The 20,207-nt window shown below is 43.3% G+C and overlaps 2 protein-coding genes across 3 annotated transcripts in view; both read right to left on the bottom strand.

Moving 5' to 3' along the window:
• ABCA4 (ATP binding cassette subfamily A member 4) overlaps window positions 1-17,114 on the bottom strand; it is a 103,079-nt gene extending 85,965 nt beyond the window's left edge. The window contains exons 1-4 of one of the 2 annotated variants that reach the window (XM_083510878.1): window positions 16,820-17,114; window positions 10,514-10,657; window positions 2,776-2,869; window positions 640-781 (exon numbers count right to left, since the gene is read on the bottom strand). In XM_083510878.1, the coding sequence (XP_083367004.1) occupies window positions 640-781; window positions 2,776-2,869; window positions 10,514-10,579 (302 nt within the window). In that variant the 5' untranslated portion in view covers window positions 10,580-10,657; window positions 16,820-17,114. Of the gene's footprint in view, window positions 1-639; window positions 782-2,775; window positions 2,870-10,513; window positions 10,658-13,175; window positions 13,225-16,819 lie in introns of those variants that run through there. The other variant, XM_083510877.1, reaches the window with a different exon arrangement.
• Window positions 1-20,207, bottom strand: part of LOC310710274 (uncharacterized protein) — a 982,430-nt gene that overhangs the window by 735,687 nt on the left and 226,536 nt on the right. The gene's annotated exons all lie outside the window — the stretch shown is intronic.

Genomic DNA, 20,207 nt, shown 5'->3' with positions numbered 1-20,207 from the left:
TCCATCAGCCCCAAAGAATCCTGGGGACAGAGCTACAGTCTCAACACCCTTAGACTACAGTTCCCAAGATCCTTTGGGGGAGGCCATGTGATTTAAATGTATGCTGTGTACACAGTCGTACATATATTTATAACCTGTCCTTCGTCTAAATCACAGAGTGGGCAGCAACAATATTTAAAGTCACTGATAAAAAAACAATAAGAGAAATAAGCCTATGTCACATGAGTTCTACCTAGCCTCTTATTGAACAACACAAAATTGGGTCACACTCTGTGAGCTCATCAGGGGGTTGTTTTTCATGCAGTAATATATAAGAGGCAATGTTAGGGAGCACAGAAACACAGGAAGGTGCCTTATACAGAATCAGAGCATGGCTCATCTAGCGAAGTATTGTCCACATTGACTGACTGTGGTTCTCCAGGGTTTTAGACAGGGGACATTCTCTGTCTAATTTTGCGGTTCATAGTTAATTGGCCCATTCCCCTGGAGATGCTGAAGACTGAGCCGCCAGGAACTTTCTGCAAACACCCTACCACTGAGTTACGGCTCTCAGCTACAATTTCACAGTAGAACATGGAAGCCTATAACATGGGCAGATTTCTCCCCCTCCCCAAGATGCAAGAGTCGCTGTCAGCTTACATAGAATTATTGTAGTTTGATACGACACCTGGAGACTCTCCACGGGTTGGGCTTTTGAAGCAAGGATTGTTCATGTTACAGAAGATGCCCTGTAGCCACGGCAAAGTTCCTGCAGAGGGCATCGCCTTGTTTGGGAAGTGACCTTGATATGAGAAACAAAAAAGGAGGAAATAAATATAGCTAAAACTGCTTACATAGATACTAACCATCTGAGCTATCCGGTGGCATATCAGATTAAGGCACATCAGTTTTATTAAAAGGTTAATTGGAAGAGCACAACCTTCCCCAACATGGCCCCTCCAGATGTTTTGGACCAGGCATAGACAAACTCGGTCCTCCAGATGTTTTGGAACTACAACTCCCATCATCCCTGACCACTGGTCCCGTTAGCTAGGGATGATAGGAGTTGTAGTCCCAAAACATCTGGAGGGCCGAGTTTGCCTATGCCTGTTTTGGACAATTCCCATTGACTCAGCTGTGTTAACTGGGGCTGATGGGAGTTGTAGTCCAACACATCTGGAAGGCACCAAGTTGGGGAAGGCTGACCTACCATTCTTTGATTTATGCGATTGATTGATTGATTGATTGATTGATTGATTTAATATCTACCCTGCCCCCCTCTCAAAGGAGCCCATTCTGTTATCACCACCACCACTTAATTCCTGCACATGATAAGCTAGCATACCAGAGCTAAAGTTTCTGATATGTGCCATCTCAATGAAGTTCCACACTTGCACTATGAAGCTGGACAGATCAGGCACCATTCTGTGGCATGCTTTTCCTACACATATGAATTTATTTTAACTCTGACTTCAATAAAATTATAGTGAGTGCCCCTTTCATTTCAGTGGGAGCATAGTGAAGTCAATGCTGTATGGTTCTTAGATCCAAAATGGATTTTGGTGGAAGGGGAAATATTCCAATGTTTTTCTACATTGTGTTTGATTGAAAAGTTCAAATTTATATTCTCTTAAGTCTGAATATTTTTGCTTACCATGTGCATTCTGTTTGATTTAGGAACTTTGGGGTGGGAGGGGGAGGCATAAAATTTGGTAAGTTGGTATTTAACATTGCTACCTTAACAACAAGGCAAGATTTAAGTTACTAAAAAGTATTCTGCAAAGTGAAATCTGAAAACATTTCAAACTCATAGTCAGCTCCAGTGGTTTGGAAAATCTTAGCTTTTGAAGTGACTAAAGATACAGGCAAAACAAATAAGAAGAATACAATGCTTAGGGGGAAGGGTGCTTTCTCTAGAATAGGGAAGTTTTTAATATATAATGTTTTATTGTATCTTTAATATTTTGTTGGAAGCCGCCCAGAGTGGCTGGGGAAACCCAGCCAGATGGGCAGGGTATAAATTATTATTATTATGGTTCACTTCCACAAATAGTACATGGTTAAAAAATCAGATTGACATCTCCTTCCCTTTGATAACAAACCAGACTGCATTCTGACCATGGTCAATGACAATAGGCTGGTTAGTGAGCTCAGCTGGCATGTACTTTGCGCCAATTGTGTGGAAGGGAACTCTTTCAGGCGCAAAGAGATGCAGTGACGAGGGTAAAACCACAACAGTAGATTAAATGGGCAGAAAGGGACAAGCGTAGGAGTCAAGGGCAAGATGATTCATCCACATTAATCCCCTAGACCTAGTGTACTGGTGCAATATTATGGGAGCTCTAGCAAAGTATGTAATTACTTCCATCAGCAAAGCTCAAAAACATTATATCATGCCCATTGTACTTTTCTAGTAAACATTTGCTATCAAGGCCCAAGCTGCAGGCCATGGGAAGAGTAATAGGCTCCATCAACCTCAGTTTCCCCAGTAACAGATAGGCGATGGTAGGGAATCAGAGCAGGCACGGGGCAAATAAATTCCATCCTAATGATGCCACCTAACATGTTCTTTCAATATGGGGAGCTCCAGGTTGGTGGCACTCAACCCTGTCCCCACAACATACAGGACTGGCTCAAGATAAATGTTGTTGTATCTGCTTCCTTGCTTACCAGCAGGTAAAACAAGACCTAACTTGTAAGCATGTAACAGAAACCTAGGCCGCTTTGATTTACTCAAAGCCTAAGCAAGAAGCTTTGCATGCCAAAAGTTGTTTCCATTACCAATGATGCTCTTACATTCATGTTGGCGATAGAGTGGGTTGGCGCTCCTCAGCCAGACAAGGATAAGAAACAAGGACATAGGCCACACAAGTTCAACCAGAAGACGAAGCTGAAAAAAAGATGGATGAGTTAATGATGCAATCTGAAGACATTGTGACTTTCACCAATCACAGAAGAGTCTGATCAAACATGACTCTGCCATCCCAGTATACAATCAAGTATTAATATGTGGCTGCTTGCAGCTCCTTGGCTCCTCCCTGGGTCTTTTTGCTAGTACACTGAGCTAAGTTAAGCCAAGGTTTGGGCTTAGCATGTTGTCTGAATCCAGACTCATGGATAAGCTCTCTCTGCAGACTAACCATAAGCTGTAACCAAGGTTTGTTTTTGGTTATAGCTTATATTTATTGTGGAGAGAGCTTAACCACAAACCAGGGTTTAGATGACATGCTAAACCTGGCTCAGATCAGCATGGTGCAACAGCAAAAAGGTCTGGGAAAGAACAAAGCAGCTGCAAGATCCACTCTGGAAGACTTGCACTAAGCGATGGTTTGGCTTAGCTTGATGGGAGAAAAAAGTCTCATAGACAGCTGGAAAGGCTGTTCAATAGCTCAGTCTTGAGTGACCGACCAATCCATGACACTGGAGTCTGCTCCATTAGGACAGATGGGACAATGCTCCATGAAACTCAGTCTTGATTCCTTCAAGCCCATCTGCCTTCTTACACATAACCAGTGCCTCTCCTTTGTCTTTGTTTTGCCATTGTAGATGTCAAAAGAAAGGAGGATGGGGACAAAAGGTAGAATGGCTTGGCCGTGCCTGTCATGGGTTCTGGCTCCACTTCTCACTGGCTCTGGCTCAACCTACTGTTGGACTGCCTTCTGCCCCATCAATAAGCAACATTGACCCATGGAATTATAAAACCACTGTGAAAAATGCGGGTAGCTTCATTATGATGGCTCTTCACAAGCTTCATAATAAATTTTAAGTGTGCACCTTAAATATAAAACATGAACGGGAGAAACTGGCTGCTGAAAACATGTATATCTCTACAGGGTCATACTTCTCTACAGAAAGCCATACTTGGGTGCACTCCTTGTTTAGAGCATGCCTAGCACTAAACCTGTGTTTGTCACTGTATAATGCACAAGATGGCCCTCAATACATCATCACAAAAAAGCAGAAATGGCTTTGAAAAGGACTTTAGCTTAGAGCAGTGTTTCCCAACCTTTTTTGGGCAAAGGCACACTTGTTTCATGAAAAAAATCTCGAGGCACACCACCATTACAGCCCCGTGACGTCAGCGCGCAGCGTCACGCTGGGAGGGACATGAATTGCTAGCAAATTACATAATCACCTCCTTGAGGGCTGGCTCATCTTCTCCGAAGGCAGAACCCCATTAATTAACAGCACAGACTCACACCATAGCCAAGACGAGGGGGGGAAACCTCAGTCATGCACAGTCATGCACATGTGGGGGCTAAATGAGGACGAAGACCGGGCAGAGAGCAGGGTTCAAATCACCCCACCTGGCCAGGACAATCCCTGGGTGCTCCCTTGGGCCACTCGCCTGACCCACCTCGCAGGGTTGTTGTTGCGAGGATAACACGGGGAGAACCACGCACGCCCCCGGGAGCTCCTTGGAGGAGAAAGTGGGCGATGAATGCAATGCACGAAATATATGAGAGGCGACCAGGTTTTGCAGGTGAGGGGCCCCCGCCAGCCTCCGCTTCCAACACCCGGCGCAACGATGCCGAAGTTTCCCCCCGGGCTCTGCTTGGGGAGCAGCGCTGCTCCCCCCGGCTCCCCTTCGCCCTCCCGGCTCTCTCTGCCGCCCACTGGGGACCCCCCTCACCTGCCAAGTCCGGAGCGCCGGTGGAAGTTGCATGCATGCATGCAGGGCGCCGCGTTGCCATTGCATTGCACTGCACTCCATGCAACGCCTGCACGCATGCATTGCCTTGCACGCCCGCCAAGGGGTCTCCCCGCGGTCCGATGCGTCCCCTCTGGCGCGGATGCAGCATTGCAAAAATAACCCCCCCCGACGCAGCCCTACCTGGGGGGCAGCCTCCGCCGCTCCGCCTCCGCGGGGATCCCCGGGCTTCATCCTGCCGCCCGATCTCCGCGGGGGCGCAGGCAGGCTGCGCGGGGTCTGCGCGGAAGAGCCCCTGCCCGCCCGGCCGCCGCCGCTGCGCTCATTCCATGGCCGGGAGAAGAGCGCTTCAAACAAAACGCCCGGCCCGCCAGGCCACGCTGGGAAACGTAGTTTGCGCACCCCGCACGGGCGCGGAGCCCAAGGGCGAGGGGACTACGGATCCCGGCAGCCCCCGCGCCAGGGACGGAGGGGGAGAGGCCGGGTGCAGGGATGGAGGGACGGGTAGGCGAGCGAGTGAGTGAGTGGCAGCCGCCAAGCCTTGGCCGAGAGCCAGGAAGGGCCTCCCCGGAGGAGGAGGAGGAGGAGGAGGGAGGCGCAGAGCGGGAGGGAGGGAGGGAACCCCAGGGGTCATCTAGTGACGGCGCCCCAATCGAAAATTTGACTTAAAAAAAAAATCTTTCGAATTTTTTAATTTTTCCCGCGGCACACCAGGCAACATCTCGCGGCACACTAGTGTGCCGCGGAACAGTGGTTGGGAAACACTGGCTTAGAGCATCCGCTTTGCATGCAGAAGGTTTCAGGTTCAATCCCTGTCATCTTTAAGTAGACTAAACAAACTCGTAGTTTGAAACATTGAAAAGCTACTGACAGTGATTTGACTATAGTATCATTGGTATATGTTTCCTAGCTTCCTACTGTAATATAAAGATGAAAATTGTGCCTGCATTTGAATACTTGGTGTGGAATTTACTATTTTCAATTGCTCATATGCAAACTGCATATTACTTAAAATGTGTAGCTACTGCCACCCTACCCTTCTGCTCCGAGTCACTAGGTAATAGGTAGTTAAAGCAGATGAACGATTTGTCATCCTCATGGTTATGGTTTTCTACATCACTGGTTACTGCCTGTGGAGGGTGTGTGCAGTGACTTCACACCACTATTAAATTACTGGAAGACATGATCTTAGGGAAGCGATACTCTTCCCCATTTATATTAAATGAACAGAGCAAGCCTTATGACACACCGGAAAAGGAAATGCTCTGCATTCCAAGCACTAGCTTGTCAAAGTACAGATATTTTTCTCACCAGCTTTATATATGTTGAGTTAAGCAAGTTCAGTTCTGTATACAAATATTATCTTTGCTCAAAAGTTGATAAGGATGCAGGTGTATAAGCTTTTAGAGCTATGCTGGCCTTACATAATCATTTCACCCCCTCATTCTTGAAGATTAAAAAGGTTATTATATTAACACTAGTCCGTTAAGGGTTAGTAAACAAATGAATATTCTACAAAAATAAAATAGTTCAGTGTCTGTCTTTGAGTAAAACTAGACATGACACTGACTGTGAATGCAACTGGATCTCACTACCGTTATTTTTGCTCTAGTCAACTCCTGGTTAGAATACTGAAATCTGCTCTACATGGGATTGCCCTTGAGGTATCCAGAAACTGCAAAATGCTGCCACAAGGTTCTTAACTGGAATAAGGAATTCAGAACATAGTATGTCCATTTTTTGCCTGATCTATGTTGGTTGCCAACATGGTTTGTTTCTGGTGCTGGCTTTAACCTTTCAAACCCTAACTGACCTGGATATCTTATGGAGCACCTTATGTTAATCCCCACATCTAGCCTTGCTCCAGATCTGTCTACCATCTGACCATAGCTGTCAACTTTTCCCTTTTCTTGCAAGGAATCCTATTTGGAATAAGGGAATTTCCCTTAAAAAAAGGGAAACGTTGACAGCTATGCATCTGACCTATGTGGAAAGTAGTCGCAAGGATCAGGGCCTTCTCTGGTGGCTTCCATCTTGTCAAATGGCATTCCAGGAGAGACTCACCTAGCCCTGACGCTGAATGATTTTAAGTGTCTTCTTAAGATCTCTTTCTAAAATAAAGCTTCTAGCTGACTATATATTTTTTTGGTCTTATTGAGGCTGTTCCTTGCCGACATTTTTATTGCCGTTTTATGAGCTTTTGGTCTTGCTGTTTGTGGAATTTTTGTAGAATTGGGTCAAGTGCTGTTTCATTAAGACTTCTCCAATGTGTTATTGGTGTGCTTTTGCTTTATACATCATTATATATTCTATTATTTTAAGCAGCAAGGTAAAAGAAAAGAAACGTTCACATTATTTCTTACGTGAAAAGAAGCCACAAAGTAGTTTGAGGGAATTAATACACAAAGCTGCCGCGACATTTGGCAAACCATATTCAGATCTTTGCCTCCCCACCGACACATAATGATAATTATTCATGCTGAGGTTATCTTGCTACACTGAATACCCACTAATTACCATCCTATGAGTTCCTTAACCACAACACTGAAAAGTTAGACCAGGCCTTGACTGACAAACAAACCACAGTGTACAATAAGGTTACAATGCCACTGATGTGCTGCCATACATGGATGGTGGGTGGTGAGGTGAGCTGTCCTAGAATCATGGCCACCTGTCCACATTACTAGAGAGCAATCTGGGATCTTCTGGATGCAAAGTGTAAACTCCACCACTGTGGCCCTTTTGCTGTGGATGGAAATCTGGTGGGCTGGCCTAAGGTCTAAGATGCAGCCTCATCCAAGGCATTCTTATGCAAAAGTATCTCCTATGTAGGTTTAAATCCTATGCATACTTACATGTTCGGCCCAATAGAATTTAGTAGCAATTATTTCCAAGTGTCCATCATATCAATAGCATAAGTATGCATTAGGGTTTTCTTCAATTCAAAACACACTTATTAAGGAGTAGGTCCCATTTAAGAATGTGGGACTTACTCATTAGCTATCATGGCAAAAGATTGTGCTGTTAGCCACTGTTTTAAGAACTAGTCAATGCCTGCTGTCATGCTCAACAATCCCTCCCGCCTTATTATTATTGTTGCTGTTGTTGTTATCATCATCACTTCACTTCAAACTATGATGAGATGGGCCCAGCAAGTCTCACACATAAATCAGATTTTTTTAAAAAAATTGCAGCAATGTTTGCCCGAGGCTTTCTAATCTCCTCCACCCCACCCCCTGGAAATGCCTCAGCAAGTGTTTTGAGTTTGGGGGCTTTGAATGAAAGGACCCAGATGTTCTAACTGGAGACAGAAATCCTTCTTCCCAATGCCTCAGGATGAAAAAAACAAAAGAGCAGTGTTTCAAATTGCCCCATTCAGAATCACTTCCTCTTCGCTGTGTTTCTCACGTACAGTAATTGGAATGCCCTCATATAATATAAACCTTGGAGGCTCTGGCGCTGTGAAAGGTGCTCTGAGCTTTCCCGCCTGATTCAGCAAAATGCCAGAACCCAGTGACTTTTCTGGATCAGATCCAGTATCTTATAACATCTCAAGACACACAAAAAAGGTCACCTTGATGAAAAAATAAGGTCAAGGCCAGGAATTTGAAATGTTCTTTTTGAAGAGGGGAAAGGAGGGAGGTTAACAGCTTGAGGCTTCTTAGAAATGCTGCTTGTCAATGCTTTCCACACTGTATCACCAGGAAGCATGATCAGAAATCCTGAGAAGTCTTTACAAAAAAGAAAAGAAAAGATGGCTCCCTTCCTTCTCCACTTTTCAAGTTTCAACTTCGTCATATATATATATATATATATATATATATATATATATATATATATATGTTTGTCCATGCCTTCCAAGCCCACACCCCAGCCCGCTAAATGATGCCACTCCACAAAATGAGAAATCTTTGGTTTAAGATTTTACTGAGCTTGAGACTAAACAATACTAAAAACAATCATTTTGCAGAATTCTAAGCTGCCATTGGACACCACTATTAAATACGTGTTGAGGCCTAAATGAAATTTTGCATGGGAGATCCATTATTGCAGAGATGGGCAGAAAGTAGACAAGATCAGCTCTCTGCGTGATTTGCAAGAGTTGGAAGGGGCCATGAGTCTGACCCCCTGCAATGCAGGAATCTTTTGTCCAATGTGGGGCTCGAACTCATGACCCTGAAATTAACAGTCTCATGCTCTACTGGCTGAGCCATCTTAGCTGAAGCACCAAGGATTTCCGATGTGCTGTTTTTAAAACAACAGCAACAACCTTTTCTTTCTATCTTTCCAATTAGGCTGCTGAAACGAAGGACTATTTGGGGGGGCAGGGGGTGCCTAGGAAAGGATCAGTTCTGGTACTGAAATCAAATTCCTGAGCATCTGTTCTGCTAACTTAATTGCAGGCTTCTCCAAAATAGCCAAGTTTATTGGACACGTGGAGCTGACATACTGAGCCAGAACCTGCATTACCTAGTCCAGGACAGCTCTGCTCTGGCACTGATTGCTGCTCCAAGGTCTCAAACAGAGGTCTTTCCAAGCCCTGCTATTTAAGAGCTGTTGAAATTGGTGATGCCAAGGAATGACTCAATCCGGAATCTGCTATATATAAAGCAGAGATGGGAAACCTATGGCCCTATGGATGTTGTTGGACTCCCAGCTCCCGTCAGCCCCAACCAACATGGCCAAAAGGAAAAAGTAATGGGAGCTGAAATCTAACAGCATCTGGGAGAAGGGTGGCACAGGTCCCCCATCTCTGACCTAGGGCATGTGTTTGCTATAAAGCAACCCTCATTTTAACCCTGGCCTTCCTAGTTTCCTGACAACACCAGCTGTGGGAAGCTCATTATTAGCCGATTGCTCTCAATGGGGACCTGGATGCACATAAAAGAATGCCTATAGCTCAGTGACTCCCAAACATTTCTCCCTGTGGACCGCTTGGAAGTTGCTGAGAGTCTTGGCAGACCGTGGGATGATTTTGCTGCCTGTTGTAGCCATTGTAATGTGCTATTGCTAGATGCGCCGTGCTTTTCAATTGCTTCTTTTCTTATGTGTTGCGCTTTATTGTATTACCATTTGAATCCCACGCAATTAAAATCAATATGGATCTTCAATGTGAGGGATCGAATATCCACCCCTTGTCTTCAGTTATAAATCACAAACACACTGCAGGCCCTCTAAATTAAAATTGTGGACTACTGGTGGTCCACAGACACCAGTCTGGGAACCCCTGATCTAGCTAGCTCCATGAGACTCAGGTGAACATTGTGATGTGGACAGAGATGGTGCATGCACATGCTGTCCCTCTGTGTGTGAATTTCCTTTTCTGGAACAGGGCACATTTGTCTACATTTGCAGTTCAGGGTTCTGTAATTTAGCCCACAGTCTCATGGGATGCCCGCTTTCGAGTTGAGGTGCTTTTGTAGCAAGTTTCTGATCTTTGAAGAACCAAAGCACAAGAAAAGATTTCAAGTATTTTGGACATTTGCTTCCTGTAGCAAAAGTCCATTTATTTTTGTCTTCACAGTACTGTGTGCCAATAGATTCTCATGTAAGCATAGCTGGACCTCAAGGGGAAGTGAATCCTAGTCACCACTTCCTCTGTTGGTGGGGGCTGGTATTCTTCCTCACTGAGACTTTTAGTGACAAAACAGTCCAGTATGTCGAGTTTGTTGTTGTCAGAAAACGCAACACCATGAACCTGATTCTAAAATGTACTTTGTAAAAATATCCTAGGAACAGAATGGATTAACTAACTCAGCACATCTCAGCAAAAGCCCTGAGCAAATGAACTGATTTTCCCAAAGTGATTTTAATTTCTCTTGAGCAAATTAACTGCATTTTCTCAAACTAAACGCTCTCTCTCTCTCCTTCCCTCTGGCTTACCTTCTGCCTTTTTCTCAGTATCCAGTTTTTCCATAGCAGAAGCCTGACCTGTCTGAGGAAACTCATTCTTCTTATGCATTGGCAGCATCCCAGACTTGGAGAATAGAAATCCTTTGCTGTTATCTTCTTGCAGACAGCTGAATCCTGAAAAAGAAGTGAGCTTATAAGCAGATGTTCCTGAATGGCTGCAGAACTGCAGGCTGGATTTCATTTTGTTTTGTCAAACTCAGCTATGAAGCAAACTCCAGCTGAGCCAGAAGTTGGAAGCTGATAGTACTTTAGCTGAAGATCACAATACAGCGAAACTGTGCGATCTGGAATGGCCAACTCTGCGCTTGTATCTGTGTGGTGTCAGGAGTAGGATTAATACCAAATTGCTCTCAAACTTGGGTCTCCAGCTGTTGTTGGACTACAACTTCCATCATCCCTAGCTAGCAGGATCAGTGGTCAGCCATGACAGGAGTTGTGGCCCAGCAACAACTTGAGACCCAAGTTTCAGAAATACTGTATGGCGTACCGCTTCTAGGGTTAGAGACTATAAGCATTGCCTTGTTGGATCAGCTGAAGTCTATCTAATCCTACATACTGTTCCCTCTTCTGAAGCCAACCAGATGCCTGTGGATGCTCACAAGCAGAATGCTCTCAGAGTCTAGTCTGACCATAAATCTAGGGGATTATTTTTCAGTGAAAAGGAATGGTGTCCCATGGACACCTCTGAAGGGATGATGGGAGTTGTAATCCAGCAATATCTGGAGGACTACAGGTCCCATCCCCCCGGCCTAAGGCTGCAATACACAGTTGACCTAAAGTAGCTACAGAAATCTATTGAGAGTACTTGTTTTTGTGGCTGGTCAGGAAGGAATTTGCAAAACTGCTGATCTAGGAAAGTCCCAGGCATCTGGCTGACCAAAAATTGGCTCCTATGAATCAGAATAGTCTTTCAGCTGTTTGTAGGACTATGCTGGCTCTTAAAAGTGCTATAATACACACCAGACATTTCTTCTCCCTATTAATGATCACAGAAATACTGCTTACTTTTTTATGCTCATGTTGATCAATAAACATTCCTCCAATTGCTTGTTCTAGATTTGCAGAGTAAATCCCTGTTCACAACCCTTAAACTTCTAGCTCACCACCCCCTCACTTTTTCACCATTATAGTACCATTCATGTCACAAGGGCTGGGTGGTCTCCATTTATCTATATGTCATCTTTATCACCACAGACACCTTTTCTGGACATCCTAGAAGACAAATCTTAAATTGGACCATGGGAAAACATATTTTCCTCCCAACTGCTCTTGTGAAACAATGTTGGCCTCCCGAGAGAACAGCGTTCAGATGTGAGGCATGGCAATCTGAATACGTTAACTGTGTCTTCAGTAAATCAAATGTAAAGGTAAGTTTAGAAAGTGTGTCTCCTCCTTCAACAGACTGTGGCCGCATCTGACATATGGGATTAGACAGGACAAAGATCTTCCTTAATTAAATTGTAAATCTGATTTGGAGAAGTGGGGGCTGGCTTGTTGGTGTTACCACACACCTAGGCGGTGTCTGTGACCTATTTCTGCTTTGGATAAAACAAGTGGGATTTCTGAGCTCAGCAATGCCTGGGTTTGTTTGTTTGTTTTTAAATGAAGATGTAAATAATAACATCCACCGAGGCACCAAGTATTTGAATTCACTACTTCCTAATTATACTGGGCAGGTAGCCCAGCAACTTACACAAGATGCTGATTTCACTTCAGTAGATAGTTTTGATATCTACTTTGTCTTTGGAGATGTCTCTCCCTCGCACACAGATATATATTATATCCCACTTCCCAAGATGTCTACTGTAAGTATGTCATGATTTGCTGTGACTAACTGCTAAACCTAGGATATTTCTGTCAGAGTTTCATGGGGCAAAATAATTCTAGGTCAGGGGTGGGGACTTTGCAGCCCTTCAGATATCACTGGACTTCAACTCCCATCAGCCCCAGCCAGCATGACTAATGGTATTTAGGAGAGCTGAAGTCCAAGAATAGGTCCTCCATACCCTCCAACATTTTTCCAATGAAAATGAGGGATGTCCTATTTATTATTATTATTATTATTATTATTATTATTATTATTATTATTATTATTATTATTATTTTACCCCAGCCACTCTGGGCACCTTCCAATATCAAACATAATAAAACATTTAAAGGGCTGCCTTGAGGGGACAGGTAACTCCATATCCTTCAACATTTCTCAGATGAAAATAGATGGCTTCTGTAAATCCAGAACCGTCACTGAAAAATAGGGACATCCCTGGGCTACACACTCAACGTTGACATTTTGCACAAACTGCATGCCATAGAGTTCCCACAATATTTGAAGACCCTCCTCCAGAGCACCCTTAACAAGTGGCATTTTACTAGTATATAGTAGCAATTTAGCATTTAGAAAGCCATTTTTAGAAATGAGATTTGAGCCAAGTCATTCTTGGCTCAAAAGCTTTGTGTGAGGCAGAGTGGCCATTTACACATTTCCTGCTTGGAGGGCGAGTTAGACCACCCAAAAAAACAAAAAACAAAACCCACACAGGTTTTCATAAAATGTGCAACTGCTCATTTATCTGTAAAGATGAACATTCTGAAACAATTTCCATAATTTAAAGATAAATACAAGATAACTCACCATACTGTGGAAGAACACAAAAAGAGCTCTGCTGAACCAGGCCAGAGGCCTAGCAGCCTTTTATCACAGTGGCCAACCAGTCACCTGTGGAGAAATCTGCAAGCAGAGCTTGTGTGGAAACTAAGTACTGTACTCATTCTCTCACCTGTGAGTCTCAAGCGAGTGATATTTAAAGGCATAGCTCCTTCCACAATGGAGGCCATAACATTGCAACCAAGTCACCTGTGAGCCTGCTCACTTCACTGCCAAAATGGTGCTGTGAGGGGTGGCTTCAAGACCCCAGCTTATCCCTCCTTAGGGTTCTTTTTATCTTTTCTCCTTACTTGGGCCAGATAGCCCTTCAGACAGAATACTCCTTTTCAGTGCTCCCCCCCCTAAAAAAATGTTTAGGGGTACTCTCATTTTGACTCAAGAAAACCACCATTTTATAGTTCAGATCAGGGGGAAATAAATACAGTAAATGGACAAAAGTACAAAGATTCACTAAATGTTTAGGGGTATGCATGCCCCCCAGATAAAAAAAAAAAACACTGCTCCTTTCAAATAGAAGGCTGTCCTCTGTAAAGGGATCAATTCCAGCTAAAGTCCCCTCCTTCCACACAGATCCTCTTGAGACCTCTTGCTAGTTTCTCTGCCCTCAGAGCCTCAGGGTAGGGGTGGCCTGGGAGAGGGCATTCTTTGTGGTGGCTTCTTCATAATACAGCTTCCGGAAGATTCAGAAGATGCACCTCTTTACCCTGGCTTTTGACACTTGAGGTGTATATATTTTTAGATCCCACCTTATTTTTTTAATTATCGTAAGTTGTTTTAGACCGTTTTTAACATTGCTTTAATGTTGGAACCCATCGTGGGACCTTAAGGCAAAGGGTGATAAATCAGTAAATAATCATCTGAACCTGTGCCTTAATTAGGGGCGGGATAGATGTGGCCTTTCTTCCCAACTTTGTGACGAACCCTTAGTTTGTTTTTGGAAGTCTATGTAGGCATGATTCAGCTAAAATTGTTGGGAAGCAGAGAATGGGGGCTTGTACATTTATTTACCTACCTTCTCCAGCTCCCAATATCTAAACATAGTTTGGAGCTGTGGAAACATGGGATCAAATGCAACGTTGCGCTGATGTAAATTGTTTGATTTGGTTGTGCATTTTTTATGTTTTATTTTATGACTACTTTTGTTATGCTGTAATGTATTTTTTCATGTTGTAGGCCACCATGAGTATGGTGTGGAAAGGCGCCACACAAATAAAATTATTTATCTATGTGTATGCATGTAAAGTGGGACGCGGGTGGCGCTGTGGGTTAAACCACAGAGCCTAGGACTTGCCGATCAGAAGGTCGGCGGTTCAGATCCCCGCAACGGGGTGAGCTCCCGTTGCTTGGTCCCTGCTCCTGCCAACCTAGCAGTTCAAAAGCAGGTCAAAGTGCAAGTAGATAAATAGGTACCGCTCTGGCGGGAAGGTAAACGGTGTTTCCGTGTGCTGCTCTGGTTCACCAGAAGTAGCTTAGTCATGCTGGCCACATGACCCGGAAGCTGTCTGCGTACAAACGCCAGCTCCCTCGGCCTATAGAGCGAGATGAGTGCGCAACCCCAGAGTCGGTCACGACTGGACCTAAAGGTCAGGGGTCCCTTTACCTTTTTTATGCATGTAAAAGGAGAGTAACCATTGAGAGCTTGTCTTTAGTAGCTAGAACTGAGGAGAGCTTGTTATATCACATTGGGGCAGCAGAAGCAGCACCTGAAACGTTTGTGACCTTCATGAATTGGAACAAAGATGCCTCTTGTTTTCACAACTGAAGGCAGGGGTGGGACACTTGTGGCCCTCCAGATGTTGTTGGACTCCAATTCCCATCAGTCCCAGCCAGAATGGCCAATGGACAAGGATGATGGGAGTTGCAGTCCAACAACGCCCACAACTTCCCTCACCTTGACCTACGGGTAGCATTTTGCTAGGTTAATGTTACCACTGACATGTAGTTAGCCAGCCAAATGGGCCTGAGGGCATGTTTTCATTCAGCCATGTCTGCATCCCATTTTGGCATAGGGAAACTATCACACGTTTTTAAATGATTGACATATAAGGCTAAATGTGGTTCAGATGGTAATCTGTACTGCTCTAGGCCACACATGGTTTTAGGAACAATGGGGTGAACTCCTCCAGTACCAGAGGCAAGAACAGACCATCTTCCAACGTCATGCATCCTTTTCAGATGAAGGAATACTGGCATTGGAAACTTTTCAAACAACTGTAACACAGTGACATGGTGACCTGTAACTACTAACATCTTTTATTCTAAAGGTTCAGAAACTAGTGTGGAAAGGTTGCCAAAACCACCTGGATTCACGCCATAACTTGGGTCCAGGATGCACTGGGCAGCTTTTGGCAGCCACTACCCTTACCTTCTCAGGTATGCTGTACACTCAAATGCTAAATTAAATTCATTAAATGCTATTAATAAATCATAGGTGAAGACCATTTGAAGTCTAGAGAGATTTGTGTCTTTCTCAATGGGGAACTCATATAACAAAAAGTGCTGCAGCACTTTTAGGATTCATCCCAGGGAACTATACAACTGGCCCCATCTAAAAGCTGTTTGTGATACGGTTTGTAGATCTATTGTTCCAAGGATTGAAAAGAGAGAGAGAGAAAAGTCCTACTGGATGCACTCTCTGGATGTGCTCTTGGTATTGAATAACATTGGTACAGTATTGAAAAACATTCATCTATGGATTTCTGAGATTTCCATCTAGTTGGCAAGGCTCTTTTTTGGAGGACGTATACAAAAGTCAAATTACTTACTTACTTATCAAACCTTTATTAGGCATTGTGCAAATAAAACCATAAAAGAGGAAATAACATATAAAAGCTTTGAAATATATATAAAAGGCAGCAGTTGGCTACATACATATATATATATATACATATAAAATCAGTGGTTTTCGTTGTTAACCTGCTCCTTGGAGGACTGCTACCAAAAACTCGGCTACCCCCGCCGTTACCCTTTGGTCGACGTCGGATTATGAGATAGAGCAATCGTTTCCTGCTTGGCAGGGGGTTGGACTCGATGGCCCTTGTGGTCTCTTCCAACTCTATGATTCTATGATTCTAGGTATTTTAGTCCTATGCCCAAATTACGTTCCCAGGACCAAGAAAATTTCTTTCACCAAATCTGTTATAGAGGAATTGCTGCTGTTAGATGAGGTCACCATAAATAGCATCTAATAAATATGTAGGTGATCAGAATCCATTCTTTGTATTTCAGATCAAACTTGTTAGCTGTTTTGTCTATTTAACAACTTACTCAGAGGGGTAAGACAGAAAGCTGGCCTATAGATATAAATACATAAACATGACTCTTCCTGGTCACACCAAAATGAAGCATACAGTTTTGTTTTGAATGTTTACCTCTTGCATGATGGCTGATTTAACAGCCTACAGTGCTCTTATCTTTGTTTTATACTGCAATTTTGATTTTATAAATATATTTTTATTCGTTATCAGATTTAAGAGCAGCTTATGGTACCTTATATGTTAAAATCCAAACACATCCAGTTTTGACACTCATCGTATTACAGAAATGAGGGGTCTTAAAAAAACAAGAGTGCACCAATTAGGAATACGACAAGAAACTGTCTTCAAGCTTACCTCATTTGTGATGAGATCTCCATCAAAGGCATTGCATTGCTGTGAGAACTGAAAGAGGTTTTGAAAGGAAGTCCAGCATGACTGCAGAGGAATGCATCTCAGGAACAGTGAGCACTTACAAAATAATACAGCTCAGTTGTAAGGAGATTGCTTTAATCCTCAGCTTCATGTGGGGCAGCTCTGTTTTCAGAGTTTAAGCACCATTGCATTAGACACAAACACTGCATAGCGCATATGTTGGAAAAAGTTCGGACTTCTCATAATATTTATTTGTAGATCCAAACTAATGTTGTGTTTTAACAAATATTATTTGAGGCTATGGCTTCAGGAGCTCTCTAAACCCCTGGAGGGAAAGAAAAGAAAAACCCAAAACCAAGCACGCACACACATTTGGCATGACTAATTAGGTCAGGAAGTTATAGAAGCCAGTACCCCGTCAAAGTCTCAGAGGCACTTGGTGAGTTCAGTGTTAAGTATATAGAATGTAATTACCATGCAAATCTGACAGCGGTGGCTTGTTGTGCCAGCTCTACAGCACACAAGTTCTAAACACACACCGGCACTCATGTTCCTGCACAGCTGACGTAATGGCAATGTTAAAATGGCAAGCGAACTATGATAACATCTCTGTGTTGAGAGTTGTCCAGATTTAGCAGAGCTAAAGGAACCTGAAACCCTATTACAACAGTGTTAAGACTTGACCTTCTGCCAGTCCTTTACTTCTCAGCCTAACCTACCTCACAGGGTTGTTGTGGGGATTAAATGAGGAGCACATTGAGCTCCTTGGAGGAAAATGCGAGATATGAATACATTAAACAAACAAAGAGGAGCCCCTGAGGCTGGGGAGCCAATCCTAGAGCACACCAAAGTTGGGAAAATGGGATGGAAAAAAATTGAGCAAAGCAAAAGGGACTATTATGTTCAGTAACAAGGCAGAAAACTCAAGAACTAAGGAGATGGCAAACAACAGGTTTCAGAAACTTCACCAGTGACCCTTTCTCCCAATGGACTGGACTGAAAATCAGAGCTCTTCCTTTTGGACAAGGCCCCCTTTTCATGTATTTTCTTTAATATTATTTGCAGGCTTCCTTCTGACTTATTAATGTGGCTAGACTGTAGCTTACTGGCTGGAAAATTGGACTAAGGGTGCAAGAGAATGGGATTCTAGCCTTATCTCAGACCTTTCCTGAAGCTTAGTAAAGTCACTCTACTTCTGTTAAGCTTTACTTACCTTCTTACCATGTACACAGACAGTATTTTATACCAGCATATTCACCAAGAAGTTTACAGTTGGTTGCTAGAATTTGCTTTTCCCATCAGATGCAGGAGAGAGATGTGTTTTGCCATCTAATGGGTGCATATTTAGGAGAATACATGCTTCAATGTGAGCTTCCTACAATAAAGCTTTTAAATTTTAGTCTAAATTCTGTTACTCTACTTTATGTGATTTTGAGTTAAATATAGTTACAGGGCAGATTACTCTGAATGTACTAAGGGTTTCAACTGGGACGCGGGTGGCGCTGTGGGTTAAACCACAGAGCCTAGGACTTGCCGATCAGAAGGTCGGCGGTTCAGATCCCCGCAAGGGGGTGAGCTCCCGTTGCTTGGTCCTGGCTCCTGCCAACCTAGCAGTTCAAAAGCATGTCACAGTGCAAGTAGATAAATAGGTACCGCTCCGGTGGGAAGGTAAACTGCATTTCCGTGCGCTGCTCTGGTTCACCAGAAGCGGCTTAGTCATGCTGGCCACATGACCCGGAAGCTGTACGCCAGTTCCCTTGGCCAATAAACCAAGATGAGCACCGCAACCCCAGAGTCATCCGCGACTGGACCTAATGGTCAGGGGTCCCTTTACCCTTTACCAAGGGTTTCAGTGTTTCCCTCTTCTAGCTCCTGTTCTTAATAAAGGTTACACTGTAGAATACAGTACTCAGTTTTTCAAAAATTTTTTTGGCAAAACTGCTGGCTCTTTGGTGACACAGCCCATTGATTGACACAAAAGCCCTGTCTAGTGCTGATACAGTGGTGCCCCGCAAAACGAAATTAATTCGTTCCGCAAGTTTTGTCGTCTAGCGAATTTTTCGTCTTGCGAATCACGAAATCCCATAGGAATGCATTGAAAATCAATTAATGCGTTCCTATGGTCAAAAAAAGTCCAAACAAAGCCAAATTTGGTACAACAACAGTTTATTAACTGCTCTTTAAAGTCACACATACTGTAAAGAGCAGTTCAAAAATTGAAGGGAAAATAAATTAACTTTATAAACAAAACATGTCTTTGTTTTTAGACAAAGGAAACAAAGTCGCGAGACGTTTTCGTCTTGCGAAACAAGCCCATAGGGAAATTCGTCTTGCGAGGCAAATCGAAAAGGGAAAACCTTTCGTCTAGTGAGTTTTTTGTCTTGTGAGGCATTCGTCTTGCGAGGTACCACTGTATTTACATTGGTGCAACATACTTTATTTCCGTTCCCTGCAGTTAGTTCAAATTTTTCCCTACACACAGATCTTTATATGGGAAAAAGTATTTTTGAAATAAATTTCACTGAAGGGTGTAACTTAGCTGTAACTACAATCTGAAAGTGTAGCCCATACATTCACACTATATGGATATTATATAGTACATTGTACAGCAAGATGATTTCAAGTCATAATAAAGGTAATGTTTTCCAGCTGTGAAAAAGTACACCAAACTCACTAAAACTAACAGTTGGTTTGTATGAATCTTGCACATTAACCAACCACACACATTTTAATAACTTAATCTTAGTGCAGAAGAGTTTGCAACAACTGACAAGTCACAGAATGTCAGTCCCGATTGTGATTGGTGTCCAATCAGTGCTTTGAGCTTTCTGTTCAAAGCTGCTTGTTGAGGAAATGCAGTGTTGCATGGAACTAACCCTGTAATTGAGAAAGGTCAAATAAATTTGAGTCAGTCACTATTCCCCCCCCCCCCGGAGTGGGGAGTAGTTTCTTAACTAGTCATACTCCATTTTCAACAAGGCCTTTTGGCTGGGGATAGATACCACAGGCTGCATGGTTTATGAAGAAATCTATATTGCTTTGCAAATAAAGGAACTCATGACAATCACATTGACATGCATTATCTGATTGAATTACTGCAGATATGCAATAGCATCAGAAAGCTGACTTGATGTGCGTGATTGAGGGGTTGTCATATTGCTTCAATTGAACTAATGCTTAAAGAATTGCCTCAATCTCTATCGGGTCCTGTGTGCCTTATGGTATTCACATTCTCTGCTGTTGCAGGTGTTCTACATATTCAGAGGGCCTTTTTAAATCTTAGTTTGTGAAAACAGATGGCAAATATTCAGTGTAATTCCCCTGCCAAGCCGTGGTGCCACCCTCTTACTAAAAAAGCTCCTGGGAGAGG

The sequence above is a fragment of the Podarcis liolepis genome (assembly GCF_965112155.1).
Source record: "Podarcis liolepis genome assembly, chromosome: 6".
Classification (NCBI taxonomy): domain Eukaryota; kingdom Metazoa; phylum Chordata; class Lepidosauria; order Squamata; family Lacertidae; genus Podarcis; species Podarcis liolepis.
Note: the sequence above shows the minus strand (reverse complement) of the source record. Positions and strands in the feature narration are given on the sequence as shown.